The 16,366-nt window shown below is 44.1% G+C and overlaps 1 protein-coding gene across 1 annotated transcript in view; it reads right to left on the bottom strand.

The window, feature by feature from the left end:
- NBEA (neurobeachin) overlaps positions 1-16,366 on the bottom strand; it is a 698,360-nt gene that overhangs the window by 485,737 nt on the left and 196,257 nt on the right. Inside the window, exons 9-10 of the mRNA XM_056561916.1 lie at positions 9,907-10,104; positions 3,702-3,835 (exon numbers count right to left, since the gene is read on the bottom strand). Of these exons, the coding sequence (XP_056417891.1) occupies positions 3,702-3,835; positions 9,907-10,104 (332 nt within the window). The remainder of the gene's footprint in view (positions 1-3,701; positions 3,836-9,906; positions 10,105-16,366) is intronic.

Below are 16,366 nucleotides of genomic sequence, written 5' to 3'. Positions count from 1 at the left end.
CGGGATGACCCTGAATCACATGCAGCCAATCAGCACAGCCCTATATATGTGGCAGCCATATTCTTTTCAGAGAGATAGATAGGGACAGAGAGCGCAGTGTGTTAGCCAGAAAAGCTTTTTTCCAGCAACGATTCACTTCCTAGTCACATCAGCGTTCTGTTGCACAGAGGGACAGAGAGCAGTGTATGTTGCACAGAAAAGCATTCTTACTGCATTGATTCACCTACCAGTCACTACAGCGTTCTATTACAGAGATGGACTGAGAGCAGTGTGTTGCACAGAACAGCAGCGATTCAGCTCAAGCACAAATCCATCCTAGAAGCACTGATAGGGAAGGGAGTGAGATTCAGAGAGAAAGTGCAATTTTGTGTGTAGTGCACAGCGATTGTGTGCTGCAGCACTGGTGTGTACTGCTGGTGTTATACACAAATATTTTTTTAAGTGTACTGTAGCGCATTGTCCTCCCCTCATAAGTGCATACCACATATGTACATCTAAATGGTGTACTATTTTGTTCCTGTTAAAGTCTCTAGGGCCGAGATACTGTGAAAGGCCAGCCAAAAGTGCACACCTGCTGGTGTTGTAGACAATGCTGTTTTAAGCGTACTGTAGCACAATGTTCTCAGAGTTCCCCTCACTCAGGTTTATGGAACAGACTGTTGCAGAAATTTCTACAACTTAAACTGCCCCCATTTTAAATCCACCCTTGATGACCTTGATTATAATAATAATACCTCTTTTTTTATAGCACTTTTATCGCAGATTTTAGTGTTTTTTGAAGTTTGCATTTTTTGCACTTGTATGTTCTGTAATCAGGGCTGTAGCTCTGATGAGATAAGTGAGGTGATCGCCTCAGGTGCGCTGTTGCAAGGGGGCGGAAGGGGGGTCCAGCACACATTACACTGAGGCACTGATTCCCAACAAGTGTGCCAGGACACTGTTACGCCAAGCGCTCCGGGTCCCCGCTCCTCCCCGGGGCGCTCGCAGCATCCTCTCATTTGCAGCGCCCCGGTCAGACCTGCTGACCGGGTGCGCTGCAATATCACTCCCAGCCTGGATGCGATTCGCGACGCGGGAGGCGCCCGCTCGCGTTGCGCGTCCCGGCTCCCGTACCTGACCCTTCCCCGTCTGTCTTGTCCCGGCACGCGCGGCCCCGCTCCTTAGGGCGCGCGCGCGCCGGGTCTCTGCAATTTAAAGGGCCACTGCGCCACTGATTGGCGCAGCAGGCCTAATCAGTGTTATCACCTGTGCACTTCCCCTGCACTCCCTCGCCGGATCTTGTTGCCATTGTGCCAGTGAAAGCGTTCCCTTGTGTGTTCCTAGCCTGTGTTCCAGACCTCCTGCCGTTGCCCCTGACTACGATCCTTGCTGCCTGCCCTGACCTTCTGCTACGTCCGACCTTGCTCTTGTCTACTCCCTTGTACCGCGCCTATCTTCAGCAGTCAGAGAGGTTGAGCCGTTGCTGGTGGATACGACCTGTTGCTACCGCCGCTGCAAGACCAACCCGCTTTGCGACGGGCTCTGGTGAATACCAGTAGCAACTTAGAACCGGTCCACCAACACGGTCCACGCCAATCCCTCTCTGGCACAGAGGATCCACCTCCAGCCAGCCGAATCGTGACAGACACTCTGGTGGGAAATATGGCGCCAACATTTTTTTATTTTTCTGCCCAGGCTTGCACACCTGTGAGTCTCAGGCGTGCAGGCCAGGCGGGAGGGAAGTCTTTGTGCAGTGCCGGGATGGGAGCTGCTGCAGCTCCAATCCTCTTGTATCCTCCCTTACCTGTGGAGCAGCTCCAGACTCTGGATTCTCCCTGGTCCCTCAGCAGAATGATGTGGATGGAGGGAGGGAGCAGGGGCACTACTCATCTTCAACTAGTGCACCCCCACCCTTCTTTCACTCCTCTACACCTCTCTGTCACACCTCATAACCTCTCTGTAACCCCTGGACACCCCTCTGTTATCCCGTACACCCTTCTGTCACCCCTCTAAACCCCTCTGTCACTCCTCTACACTCCACGGTTACCCCGTACCCCTCTCTGTCACCCCTCTACACCCCTCTGTCACCCAAGTACACCCCTCTACACCCCTGTCCCCCATGTACACCCTCTGTCACTGTGTGGGGTAATGTAGGAGGCATTGTGTGTGCTTTAAGGGGGGGCTGGAGGCATTTGAGTGAGGCTGGATATATTGGGGGAGGTTTATCAAAACATGTGCAAAGGAAAAGTTGTCCAGTTGCCCATAGCAACCGATCAGATTTCTTATTTCATTTTGCAAAGGCCTTGTTAAAAATTAAAGAAGCGATCTGATTGGTTGCTATGGGCAACTGGGCAACTTTTCCTCAGCACAGATTTTAATAAATATCCCCCTTGTGCGTTGTAGGAAAGTTGATGACATTGTGTTTGGAGGAGGCTGGAGTCATTTGTAGGGAAAAGGGGAGGATAATGCTGGACAAGTGCAGAGCCTAATACTAATATGTTTGTGTTGCAGGTTCCATGATATCCTGTGCCAGATGGAGCAAAAAGAGCTAGCTACAGCTCTGTCTGTAATGTGCATGTAATCATGTTTAGCACTTATCTGATCGCCAAGTAGTTTGCAGACTTTGTTTAAAGACTTTTTATAATTTATGAAAAGTGACTCGTAAATTTTCAAATAAAATGTAATAGAATTTAAATATATAATTTTGATCCATAAAAGCCAGATAAGGAGTTCTGAATGGAAGGTAACTCTTGTCACTACATTCTCATGACATGAAAGACATTTCCAAAAGAATCTGCATGTTATTCTGAATAACAGTATTATTTCACTAACCCAGCACACACCCTATGCGTGTTACAGCAAGAAAAAAAGTTCTACACCCCTATTGAAGCACTCTGTAGGCCGGAAATAGCAGTTTTTAATAGTGATTCGCCGAGAATAAATTCGGATCAAACCAAATTTTTTTCGGAAAATTCTGCAAATCGGCCAAATAACATTTTTCAAAAATTCTCACTCTAATTATAATAGAGACTGATGAATTTCCAGACGCTGGACACAGATCTCTAAGGTGGGGACACCTTAAAGGATCCTAACAGAGCAAATAAAGAGAGACTGGCTAAAGTAGACAACTCCTTTCATCACATAATGTATGCATATATTAGCACCCAGCCAAGAAGGTATGAAGAACAGTCTGCCAAGTCTCCATGATTAAATACACCATCAGCTGCTCGATAGGCATCCTTTGGGAGCCAGAGGACAAGTCAAGACCAGCGAGACAGTAATAATACATCTGGCTAAAAGATAATGGATGAAATCGTAACGTGTACGACCTATAAATATATCTATATTGTCATCATTCCCTTTGCTCGCATAGAACCTTTCTCTCTATTTATATTCACCATGATCTGTTCTGACAAAACGTTCTGTGGTGAACCTCAAAAGCCACATTGAAAATAAATCAATAAACTTTTACAATTAGAGAATCTCTTAGTGCTTGCTATGCATTCCCTTGAGTGCATTCACTCTAAGACTGCAAATCTATTGTCTTCCTCGGATGGAACGGCCAACTCCAATCAATTAAAACCCACAATCCATTCAAAAGGGAACTTGTGTTCAGCCTCTCGTAGAATCCGGCAACTACTAATCCAAACATCTGTAACTGTGATAACCCGTATACATTGCGTGCACCGGACAGATTTACATGGCAAATGAGAAATTCTTACCAGACGGTAGTCTCCACCTGACTGTCATTGAGCTGCCGATTGTCCAGCTGTGCAAAAAGTGGGAAGAGAACCTGGATACCCCCGATTGAATGGATGGCGCTGTGTATAGAGTGCGTTACTATAGCTTTTACATCCTATAGGGGAGAGGAATAAAAATAGCTTTAGAATTTATGATTATATAGACCACACATTTCTAAGTCATTGGTTCATTCTCGAATGAGCAAAAGATTAGGCATATTAAAAGCAGGGTTCTTTTGCAGGAAACTAACTACACTGCAATGTTCCTTAAAACGTGGCTCTTAATGGATATACCCAGGAATAGAAAAACAGAGCAAATTTATTCCAATGACAGCATAACCCCTGTCCTAAGGTTGTGTGTGGTACTACAACTTGGCTCCATACACTTCAATGGAACCAAGCTGCAATACCACACACAAACTGAGGACTGGGGTGGTGCTGTTTTTGGAAGACATTATCTCTGTATTTTCTATTCCTGGATAAACCCTTTAAGCTGTGGCAAAACTACAACTCCCAGCAGATTGTAGTTGTAGTTTTGCAACAGCAGCCATACTTTGGGGATTACTGATACACAAAAAGTATCCTCTGTCCCATATGAGAAGACCAGTGATATAATTCATGAGTTATTTTATAAAGGGGCAGCTAAGCAGATGAACAATTTTGCAGAAGTAATATTCAAATAAAATCTCTGCTTATTCAGGGCTTAAAGGGGTACTCCAGTGGAAATAAAAAAATTACTCCAGATTTGTAAATTACTTCTATTAAAAAAATATTTATCCTTCCAGTACTTGTCAGCTGCTGTATGCTACAGAGGAAGTTGAGATGTTCTTTTCTGTCTGACCACAGTGCTCTCTGCTGACACCTCTGTCTGTGTCAGGAACTGTCCAGGAACAGTTCCTGAGATGGACAGTGGTGGCAGCAGAGAGCACTGTGGTCAGACTGAAAAGAACTACTCAACTTTCTGTGGAGCATACAGCAGCTGATAAATTTAAGATTAGGAAAGATTAGGAAAGGTTAAGAAAGTTATTTACAAATCTTTCTGGCACCAGTTGATATGAAAAAATAAAAAATAAAATTGTTTTCCACCAGAGTACCACTTTAAGAGTTGAGCAGGTGTCAATTGGAAGGGTCACCCATGGACTCCTTAGCCAAGAATAAGGAGAAATTTTAATTAATTACTTATAATGTTTCTTATTTGTTTTATGTTTTTTTTTGTACACAATTATATACATATATGTTTTCTCCGCTATTCCCGCTCTGATTCATGCTGCCAGTAATTACTTATTTTATAGTTTTTCCATAAAATACCTTGGTAAGGGCCGGATCATCATTGGCGCTCATGGAGCGCCTGCTCCGGGTCCCGTGCCCACAGGGGGCCCCCGTCACACTCGGGATATCCCTGTGTCCCAAAAAATCTTTTCAGGACACGAGGATGTCCTGGCAGTCACCTCTCTGCGGCGGCCCCCGTGTTTACTTTGAAAACGCAGGGACGTTACTGATGTCCCATGCGTGCGCCCATAGGAGTAAAGCAGAGCAGTGAGGAGGACGCGCGCGCATGGTAAATGACCAGCGGCACGTCATCTTCAGTGTTCCGACCTCCGCTCCCGGGACCTACTGCCATGGCCCCGGGGGCCCCGGACCGGAGGGGCGGTGGTCGGAACACTGAAGTGGGGCAGTAAACAGGCATACAGCCTCCAGCCATACACTTTATATGGCTGGAGGCTGTATGTCTGTGGGGGAACTGTACTGCACCTAATGTGGGGAACTATAATGCACCTAATGTGGGGGAACTATACTGCACCTAATGTGGGGGAACTATACTGCATCTAATGTGGGGTAAACTGTACTGCACCTAATGTGGGGTAAACTGTACTGCACCTAATGTGGGGGAAACTGTACTGCACCTAATGTGGGGGAACTATACTGCACCTAATGTGGGGGAACTATACTGCACCTAATGTGGGGGAACTATACTGCACCTAATGGGGGGGGGGGGGGGGAACTATACTGCACCTAATGGGGGGGGGGACTATACTGCACCTATTGTGGGGGGGAACAATACTGCACCTAATGTGGGGGGGAACAATACTGCACCTAATGTGGGGGGGAACAATACTGCACCTAATGTGGGGGGAACAGTACTGCACCTAATGTGGGGGGAACAGTACTGCACCTACTGTGGGGGAACTATACTGCACCTACTGTGGGGGAACTATACTGCACCTAATGTGGGGGAACAGTACTGCACCTAATGTGGGGGAACTATACTGCACCTAATGTGGGGGAACTATACTGCACCTAATGTGGGGAACTATACTACACCTAAGGTGGGAGAACTATACTGCACCTAATGTGGTGGAACTATACTACACCTAAGGTGGGAGAACTATACTGCACCTACTGTGGGGGAACAGTACTGCACCTAATGTGGGGGAACAGTACTGCACCTAATGTGGGGGAACAGTACTGCACCTAATGTGGGGGAACAGTACTGCACCTAATGTGGGGGAACTATACTGCACCTAATGTGGGGAACTATACTACCCCTAAGGTGGGAGAACTATACTACCCCTAAGGTGGGAGAACTATACTGCACCTAATGTGGGGGAACTATACTGCTCCTAATGTGGGGGAACTGTACTGCACTTACTGTGGGGGAACTGTACTGCACCTAATGTGGGGGAACTGTACTGCACCTAATGTGGGGGAACTGTACTGCACCTAATGTGGGGGAACTGTACTGCACCTACTGTGGGGGAACTGTACTGCACCTACTGTGGGGGAACTGTACTGCACCTACTGTGGGGGAACTGTACTGCACCTAATGTGGGGGAACTGTACTGCACCTAATGTGGGGAACTATACTACACCTAATGTGGGGGAACTATACTGCACCTAATGTGGGGGAACTATACTGCACCTAATGTGGGGGAACTATACTGCACCTAATGTGGGGGAACTATACTGCACCTAATGTGGGGGAACTATACTGCACCTAATGTGGGGGAACTATACTGCACCTAATGTGGGGGAACTATACTGCACCTAATGTGGGGGAACTATACTGCACCTAATGTGGGGGAACTATACTGCACCTAATGTGGGGGAACTATACTGCACCTAATGTGGGGGAACTATACTGCACCTAATGTGGGGGAACTATACTGCACCTAATGTGGGGGAACTATACTGCACCTAATGTGGGGGAACTATACTGCACCTAATGTGGGGGAACTATACTGCACCTAATGTGGGGGAACTATACTGCACCTAATGTGGGGGAACTATGCTGCCAAACTAATGTGGGGGAACTGTACTGCACATAATGTGGGGGAACTGTTGAGGGGGGGGCAACATAATGAAGTGCTCCGTCTTCCAGGCAGCCTTAATCTGGCCCTGACCTTGGTTCTTTTATACAAAAAAATACATGCATAGTGGTCAATAAAATTACCATTGCAATAGCAGCAACCATTCTGTACACCTAGACTGGTTGCCTAAATTAATGAAAAAATATATATCTTAGGACGTTTGGGATGAGTTTCCAGGATAGCGCTACCCCGTTCTTTATCCAGGCATCCCAAGATGACTTTATAATGCTTTCTGTTTATTATGAATGTATTTTTATAGTACATATATACATCATATTCTGAAGTGCATTATATACAGAAACAGCCGTTACGGTCTGAAATAATTAAATACATGCCAAAACTGTAAGGCTCGGCGCATCTAAATCAATGGCTCTTGGGAATAGATAATGCTATATGATTGTTCACTTCACAAAGTAGACCTCACTCTGTTCCTTCAAATGTCATTACTCTTGAAGCGTCATGGCAAGATGTAATATGAATCTGTGTACAGCAGAAGCTATTTTGAGAATGTGATGTTACGGGTCGGTAAGCAACAGATGTGCCTCCTCTCTGCCTTGGCATTCTCTAAAAATCATGCCATGAATGTGCGCATGGTCAGCTGTTTAGCAGCACAAAATTGCTTAACTACTGTGCTCCAAGGAGCGTCTGACCCCATACTAACCCACCCCCATCACTAACATTAAAAAACAAAATCTCATTGAACACTATTAGAGCACATAGGTGACTTCTACGATTGACAAATTATATCAGTGGGGGGGGAAAACAAACATTTTAAGCACTTCCTTTGTTTTTGTGCCTTTTTACTGTCAAAATTAAGCAGTAAATTTTTCCAGCAAATTTTGATTTAGCCTTTGATAAGTCAATTAAAATCTAACAGGTTTAGATAAAGTGTAACACAAATTCTAGAGAAATGCTTAGTAAGGACCAGGTCCATTTTGGCCTTAAAGGAGTACTCTGCTGCTCTGCATTTGGAACAAACTGTTCCAAATGCTGGAGACTGGAGCTCGTGACATCATAGCCCTGCCCCTCATGATGTCACACCCCCTCCCATAGACTTGCATTGAGGAAGTGGGACGTGACATAATAAAGGGGCGGGCCTATGATGTCACAAGCTCCCGACTCCAGACCAGAGCAGAAGACCCCTGGAGACGGACGGAGGCAGGTGAGGAGACCTCCGTCTGCCACTATGGATGATCAGATCCCCGCGGCAGCGCTGTGGGTGGTCGATCATCCATTTAAAGTGCCGCTCTGCCGCAGATGCCGTGATCTGTACTGATCACGGCATCTGAGGGGTTTATGGCGGACATCTGTGCAATCGTGGATGTCCGCCATTACCGATGGGTCCCTGGCTGCTGATAGCAGCAGGGACCTGACGTGCATGACAAGAGAACCGGTCCGGTACTCGCGGTCATGGCGGAGTGTAAATCTACTTCATGGTGTGTTAAGTACCACCGCACCACGATGTACATTTACATCCGTTGTCGTTAAGGGGTTAAAGGGGTACTCCGCCCTAACACATCTATTCCCCATTCCAAAGGATAAGGGATAAGATGCTTGATCGGGGGGTCCCCAGCTCTCCGTGCTGCACTCGTTTGTTTAGAGCATCGGCTTCGGCGTCTGAGGCCTGTGATGTCACGCCCACACCCCCTCAATGCAAGTCTATGGGAGGGGGCGTGACAGCCGCCACGCCCCCTCCCATAGACTTGCACTTAGGGGGCGTGGTTGTGACATCACAAGTGGGGCCTGACCGTGACTTCACGAGCCTCCGCCCAGCATCACCAGTCATCCGGCACGGAGCGAAATTTGCTCAGTGCACCAGATGTCTGGGGTGCCGCAGCCGAGATCACGGGGGTCCCCAGCAGTGGGACCCCCGCGATCAGACATCTTATCCCCTATGGATAGGGGATAAGATGTCTAGGGGCGGAGTGCCCCTTTAAATAAACAAAGCTAATTATATCAACCTATTATTACTTATGGTATCAGTTGACTAAATTATTGATAGTTTTTATCTACAGTTATTCTGTTTAGTATATATGATTATAACTTTGTTTTCATTTAGTTTTAGTCACTGAAAAAGTGTTCCTGACTAAAGACGAAAATTATTAGTTGACAAAATTAACACTGAAAACATGACTTTAACAGCATCATATATCTCATTAGACCTGGGTTGGGCTGGGACTTACAGCCATTATAGGGGCACAGGTTTAGAGGACACAACTTAAAAGTAGTTGGCACATGAAAATGGCATTTTAATATAAGTATATGCAATATATGTCTATATTGTTTTTGTGTTGCTTAAAATTCATGTCTACCTTCTACAGTGTTCAGTGGTGAACAAACAGGTGAAGAATCTTCTCAGTGCCATGGCTGGTCTTGCATAGAGATTTTTTTTACTTTAATTTTGGGTCTTCCCTACTTGTCAGAGAACAATTGGAGCATGTGCCATCTCATTCTCCTTCTCTGACAAGCAGAGAATTACCATATCTGTCAGATCTGCAAAAGTAGAGCATGATCATTTATCAGCTAAGTTTCTAAGTTGTTTTTTTTTGCACTATACTTCAGCCCATAAGGGGGTGCAGTCATGTGGGGTGTGCTACAGGAAGTGAAGAAAGCTGAATAGCTTAGGGGTAATTTAATAGTGTCTAATGTATTCACTTGTATTCACAATGGATGTAAGTCCAGTGAGGAGCTTTTCTCTTAAATTTCTTGGGATTATCTAAAATGCTATCTAAGTCTTGAATAGTCTAATAAAACTATACAAACATATCTATGGGCATCCAAGATATACAACAATTATAACTTATATTTTATTTCCTTACCTGTAACATCAGTGCATGGGGAGAATGCACAAATATTGAGGGGTTTTCCTTTGGTGATGATTCAAGGCAAAGCTGGGCATCAGTGGCCTTTGCATTGTAAGTGAATGCTATACTGCTTGCAAGTTTTCCGTCATACAGGACTTGTTTGTGGTGCTCGGCCAAATGTATGTCACTCTCAGATTTAAACTTGAATGTACTCTGTATAAAGAAAAGGAAAGATCATGTTAGAAAAAATTGTAATATCTATATAGTCATGAGAATATCAATCTTAGCAACCAATAGGTAATTTTACACAAAAAACCCAGAGGCACTTTATTAAGTATGTTTTCCATTGCGGCATGTCTCTTTAGTGCCAAGCTAAATGATGAACTTACAGAGTACCTTTCATCAAACCATATTTTCTAAACCAACTCAGATTATATTCCCTTACTACTCCTAACACCCCTCCCTGCCCTCCTGCTTTAAAAAGCTCTGTATCATACCTTTCCCCTTGCTCACATTGTGCAAGCTCCCATCAGGAGAAAGTGGGTGTTCCCCAGCAGGCGCGATGTCACTGAAGCCTGCGGGAGCTGTGCCTCGCCATGCTCTGCATGCACTTCCTGAGTTTGGTCTCCTGCCAGGCCGCAAGGAGACCAAACTAACTGTTTGACTTGCAGAGGGAACAGAATAGAGGCACCTTGTGGACATTTTTTCAATCACATTAAAAACATATAAAGGTTGAAAATATTAATAGCAAGTAAATGGCAAAGTGTCATAATTACATAAGGAACAATATATTAAAAGTTTAGTTTGGTGACAGGTACTCTTTAAATTCATCATTTTCGGCTGCACGCCCTTTGTTTACCCAGGAGAATGTGCAATTCCTAGGAACCTTCATTTGCACAATCATCGACCCATGTGAAAGGCCTTTCGTCATTCTTCTGGCGACAAAGATAAGAAAAATCCATCAGATGGGCTTTCTGCCCTTTCCCTCGTGTTACAAATGGCAGAAAATGAGAAGGGGGGAACTGTAAAAAGCAGCTCAAAGTGAGAACAGAGGGGGAGCCATACATGGAGAGTAGCTCAAACAAGCTGTCTATGGGCAAGAAAGCAAACACAAGGTAGTTTGCAAGGGATGTATAGAGAAAGCAGCGCAACCACAACAAACTCTAGACTCAAAATTTTTGATTTAAGATTTTTGTATGCCAGAAAACTTTGATAAATTCTCCCCACAGACTTCTTATTCGCTGTGTACTTCTGGGAGCATACTTCCTAACAAGAAGAATCTGAACCTAGGCACAGACTGTAAACAGAATATCAGAGATCTGAAAAGGAACAAAGAGATGAAGAATGCAGACTAAGCGTACTTTCAACCACGATTTCAGCCTACAGCTGCTAGATCCAGCTGGGGGAGGGGAAAACCAGGTGCTCCCGCACCCCAGCCAGACTGGCGCTCAAATCCATTCACTTTAATGAGCAGACCGGTGTCAAACGGTGACTCCGGTCGGCTCATTTCTGCCCCGTATCCGGTTTTGTGCCCCGACCTAAAATCGTAGTATACTAAGGTTTTAGGTCCGTCAGAAAACCAGATACGGGTCAAAAATTAGCCGACCGGAGTCACCTTTTGACTCCGGTCGGCTCATTAAAGTGAATGGATTTCAGTACCGGTCCACCTGGGGTATGGGAGCACCCATTTTTTTCCTCCCCCAGCCGTATCCAGCAGCAGTAGGACCCCTGCGATCTCGGTACAGCCCCCGGCATTCTGTGCTGGGTGCTGCCTCCAAGACTGAGACATGACATCACGGCCATGCCCTCTTATGACTTCACGTCACGCCCCCCTCATAGATATGAATGGAGGGGGCGTGACGTGATGTCATGAGGGGGCATGGCCGTGATGACATGTCTCGTCTCGGAGGCAGCGCCCGGCTAGATAGATGATAAGATGTATAAAGCCGGAATACCCCCTATAAACTAAGTGCAACATTTTTAACTCCAGGTAAACACAAACATACGTAAGAACCATTTTCCCATTTAACAGGTGTCCATAACTTTAAGCCAGCTTGTTCCAGAAGAAATGCCTGAAAAAATATACTTAGACATAGGCTTTGAAGACGTAACGGGTCTTCAAAAAGTCTGATTCAAGCCAAAGCCACAGAGTTCAGGAATTACTCTTGTTGTGCGCTCAACTTCAGAGGCGGCAAACAATGACCTGAAATATTAACAAGCAGCACGTTTCGTGCTGGGCCCGACACTGTTTATACAGTCAGATGAACAGAAGCATTTTCTGAAGACTGTTTACACATGCATAACCACGAGTATTAACAAATACCATTGGCCTTAATAGAAAGGCCTTAGATGAGTGCGCATCACATGGATCATTAGCTCGGTGCACTCAGGACATTCCACTAAGCTACCCACCTGGAATGAAGTCTATTAGGCATCATGACATACTACTATTTTAACTGTGAACACCTTCTCTTTGTCTTATTTTTAACTTTTTTCCTTGGTGTCAGGAGGTAACACTTAATTGCTTTCGTAAAATATTGCTTGAGATGATTGACGCGGCCGCCGTGAAACAGTTTGCTGTCAAATTGTCTGATCATGAACGGATAAGAGACTTCCATAAAGCGAGCTGTCATTTCCATTTGACATGGTTCTTTACAATGTTGCAGACAGATGACAGCTACATGAAGGCGACGGGCAAGACAATGAAAGTGCTTAAAAAAACGAGTTCATTGACTTGCATTGCTGTGTTTACAAGTGGGGGGGGGGGCTGTTCATTTCATCTGTACATTATCTCACTGGAAATATAGCAGCACAATAGTGAAGAAAATGACAGAAATCTCTTTTTTTTAACCTTTCAAGTGGCTTCCTGGAATGTATTAGTCATCTGGCAACAAGCCTTTTATTAGAAAAATGAATTGTAAACCTAACATAAAATGTGTTTCCATGCTGGGAGTCGTAGTTTTGCAACATCTTGAGGGCCACAGTTTGGAAACCAAGGCTCTTGATCAAGATATCAAGCTCACTGACATTTTAGCTGATGGATTTGATGGGACAGGTTTCACAAGCACAATTTTTTAAAGGTGTTTTCCAGTACTCATTTATTAGGGGTACTCTGCCTCTAGATATCTTATCCCTTATGCAAATGATATGGGATAACATGTCTGATCGCGCTGGGACCCCACGCGATCTCCAACACCCTGGGAATCTGAACATTAATGTCCAGAACGCAGTCTGTGCTTGGCTTCAGGCAGCAGGGGTCCTCATGCCGCCTCCATTAATGTCTATGGGAGTGGGGGCGTGACAGCTGTTGTCGCTCATAATTTGTAATGGAGGAGTGTTCACTCTGTGCAGCGGATTACTTGGGTGCTGGGCTGGAGATCGCGGGGGGGAGGAGGGTCCCAGCATCTGAAACCCCGCGATCAGACATCTTGTCCTCTAGCTTTTGGATAAGGGATAAGATGTCTAGGGGTTGAGTACCCCTTTAATGGTCTATGTTAAAACTAATCCATTTCTCCTGAGGGTTTGCCTCCTTGCATAGGGTTTGGAAGAGGTAGTTACTGACTTTAAGGTATTCATGACGCTGGACAGAATGGACGCAGAGTGTCTAAAAGAGAGAAGCACAAAAAAAATATAATAATAATTTGCCCAATACCCAGCTAACCATTTAGATTTGGGCTTCCCAACCAGGGTGCCACTAACTGGTGTAAAACAACAACTTACAGCTTGCATGCTGGAAGTTGTAGTTTTACGTGCTAGAGGCTGGGAAATATAGTTCTGCAACCGCTGGAGACACGTCAGTTGGGAACACACAACTTGGGAACGCACAACTTGGTATTTGAGGGTGGATCTTCATTTTTTTTCTGGTACGCAGTGGTACGCTTTCTCTTTTATTGTCTTTATATGTTTTTATATGTATTATTTTTCTCTCTTTTTAGCTTTATTTTCTTTCTTCTCTTTATTTTTTCCCTTTTTGCTTGGATTCTTGTATATAGTGCAAATCTGTAATCTACTAATATCAGATTGGTGTGGTGCCGACATCTGCCACTCCACTGTTGATCAGTTGTGTGCAAGAGTCACGATGCCCTCATATACAGAGAACAGAGCCAGAAGAAGATTTCTCCATACATTGTGTAGTGGCTGTTCCCATTTAAGTCCCATTTTAATGGGAGCTGAGCTACAGAAATCCATCATGGCCACTATACAATGTATGGAGCTATCTGCTTCCAGCTCCACTCACTGTAAATGCGGGGATTGCAGCTCTGTCAACAGTTGATCGACAAGGGTGCTGAGTGAATGATCCCGACTGATCAGATAGTGATAGCTTATGCACAACTAAATAACAGTGCTTACAAATTTAAAGAATGTTCTTAAAATGATTATTTATATATTCAAACAAATACATAAACTGAATACATAAATAAAAAAAACTTCAAACAAATACATAAACTGAATACATAAATAAAAAAAAACTAACATACAAATTGGACATAAGAGCTCCAATACGTTTCAGGGGCCAGGATAAGGGAGCCAATAAGCCATTCTGTCTAGGACAGGACAGCAAATTGAATCTTTGGCCTAGGTGAAAGAAAGCCTAGTTATGACTATGGCAACTTTAAATCAATTGTAATAGCTATATGAGCATTTCACATAATACACATAAAACTAATGTTCTCGGTGAGCACAGAGACCTGAAATTTAGCAAAAACAGGCAAGTTCATTAGCGTATTTTTTACAGCCACATAACAAGCAATTACTAACAAAGCACTGTCCATATTATGTGCTTATTAAGAGCAATGACTAGATCCTCAGACAGAAAAGGCCTTATTATATGTTTCTTTCTTTAAGTACAGATGAAAAATGTGTCTGCAACAGCTGAAATGGCGGTGAAGCAAGGTAAAAGATGAGGGGAAGGTGAGCTTCTATTCAAAACGAAAGAGAGTTGAGACACAATGATGCGCAAATGATTATTTCATTAAAGAGTATCTCACACCAAACTAAACTTTTAATATATTGTTCCTTGTGTAATTATAAGACACTTTTACTTGTTGTTAAAATTCTTAACCTTTATGTTTTTAATGTGATTGAAAAAAATGGCCACAAGGTGGCTCTGTTCTGTTCCCTGCCGCATGTCAAACAAGTAGTTTGGTCTCCTCCCGACCTGGCAGACTAAGGAAGTGATTGCGGGGTGTGGTAAAGCACAGCTCTCGTAGACTTCAGTGACGTTGCGCCTACTGGGGAACACCCACTTTCTCCTGCCGGGAGCTCACACAATGTGAACAAGGGGAAACGTATGATACAGTGTTTGTTAAAGCTCGGAAAACTTTTTTAAGGGCAGGAGGGGTGTTGGGAGTAGTAAGGGAATATAATGTGAGTTAGTTTAGAAAATATGGTTTGATGACAGGTATGCTTTAAAAAAAAATCAGAAAATAGAAAAAGAACAACTATTACAATGCAAGTAAAAAAAAGCTATATCACTGTTCCACACACTTCAAAGGAAGAGACTAATTGAGCTGCTCATAGCATCACTTACAGACATGTAAACACACAACCTGAGCCATAACAGTTTAATGATACTGATGACAAACAATACAGCTGCACTTCATGTTACTTTTTCTGTCAATACAGAAAAGACAAAAAGGCACTCTCTCTTTAGAAGATGCTGATAAAGAACAAACCACCATTCAAAACTCGTCAGCATTAGAGTTGCGTTTATATGTACATTTAGAAACAGTTTGGAATAAAGTTCACATTTTAATCTGCAGTTGGAGCTGGATATTTCTGGATACTCAACAATACCAGAAATAGATTAAGGGTAGGGTCACATGTAGGGTATTTTAGGCTGCATATTTGACACTGTATTTCAGTGCTAGCAAAGTCTATGGCGTTTAGACTTTGCTGACACGGAAATATGCAGCATTAAATACGCAGCCTATATGATAAGTGTGACCCTACTTTAATGGTATTTTCTGAAACCTTTTTATTGATACCCTATGCTCAGCTGTTTAGCAAAGCAGTTACACCTGTATGTATAAATAACAGAACAGAAAGCAGACAGCTCCACACATTGAGTAGTGGCCATTCTAGGTTACTGCACCTGAGCTTCCACTGAACTAAAGAGAAGCGAAGATGCAGTAACCTAGTGCAGACACCACGGAGCTGAGGCTTCCTGCTCTGTTTGTATATATGTGATCTGTATAGAAGAGATGCCAGGTGTCAGAACCCACCCATCTGACACTGAAGACTTAGGCTAAGTTCACATGCAGAATGTCCACATGGAAAATATCCGTTAAGACATTCTGACGCCAGCATCAAATGGAATGTGCCTGCATAACACTGGAATGCGCCGTCTCATAGACACCAATGCATTCCGTGGGAAGTCCGCAGGAAGAAAAGACATGTCCAATCTTTATGCGGACACCGGAATAGGAATTTCCACCGTGTGCACAGTGCAGCAGAATCCTATGGAAATCAATGG

The sequence above is a fragment of the Hyla sarda genome, chromosome 2 (genome assembly GCF_029499605.1).
Source record: "Hyla sarda isolate aHylSar1 chromosome 2, aHylSar1.hap1, whole genome shotgun sequence".
In the NCBI taxonomy this organism is placed as follows: domain Eukaryota; kingdom Metazoa; phylum Chordata; class Amphibia; order Anura; family Hylidae; genus Hyla; species Hyla sarda.
Note: the sequence above shows the minus strand (reverse complement) of the source record. Positions and strands in the feature narration are given on the sequence as shown.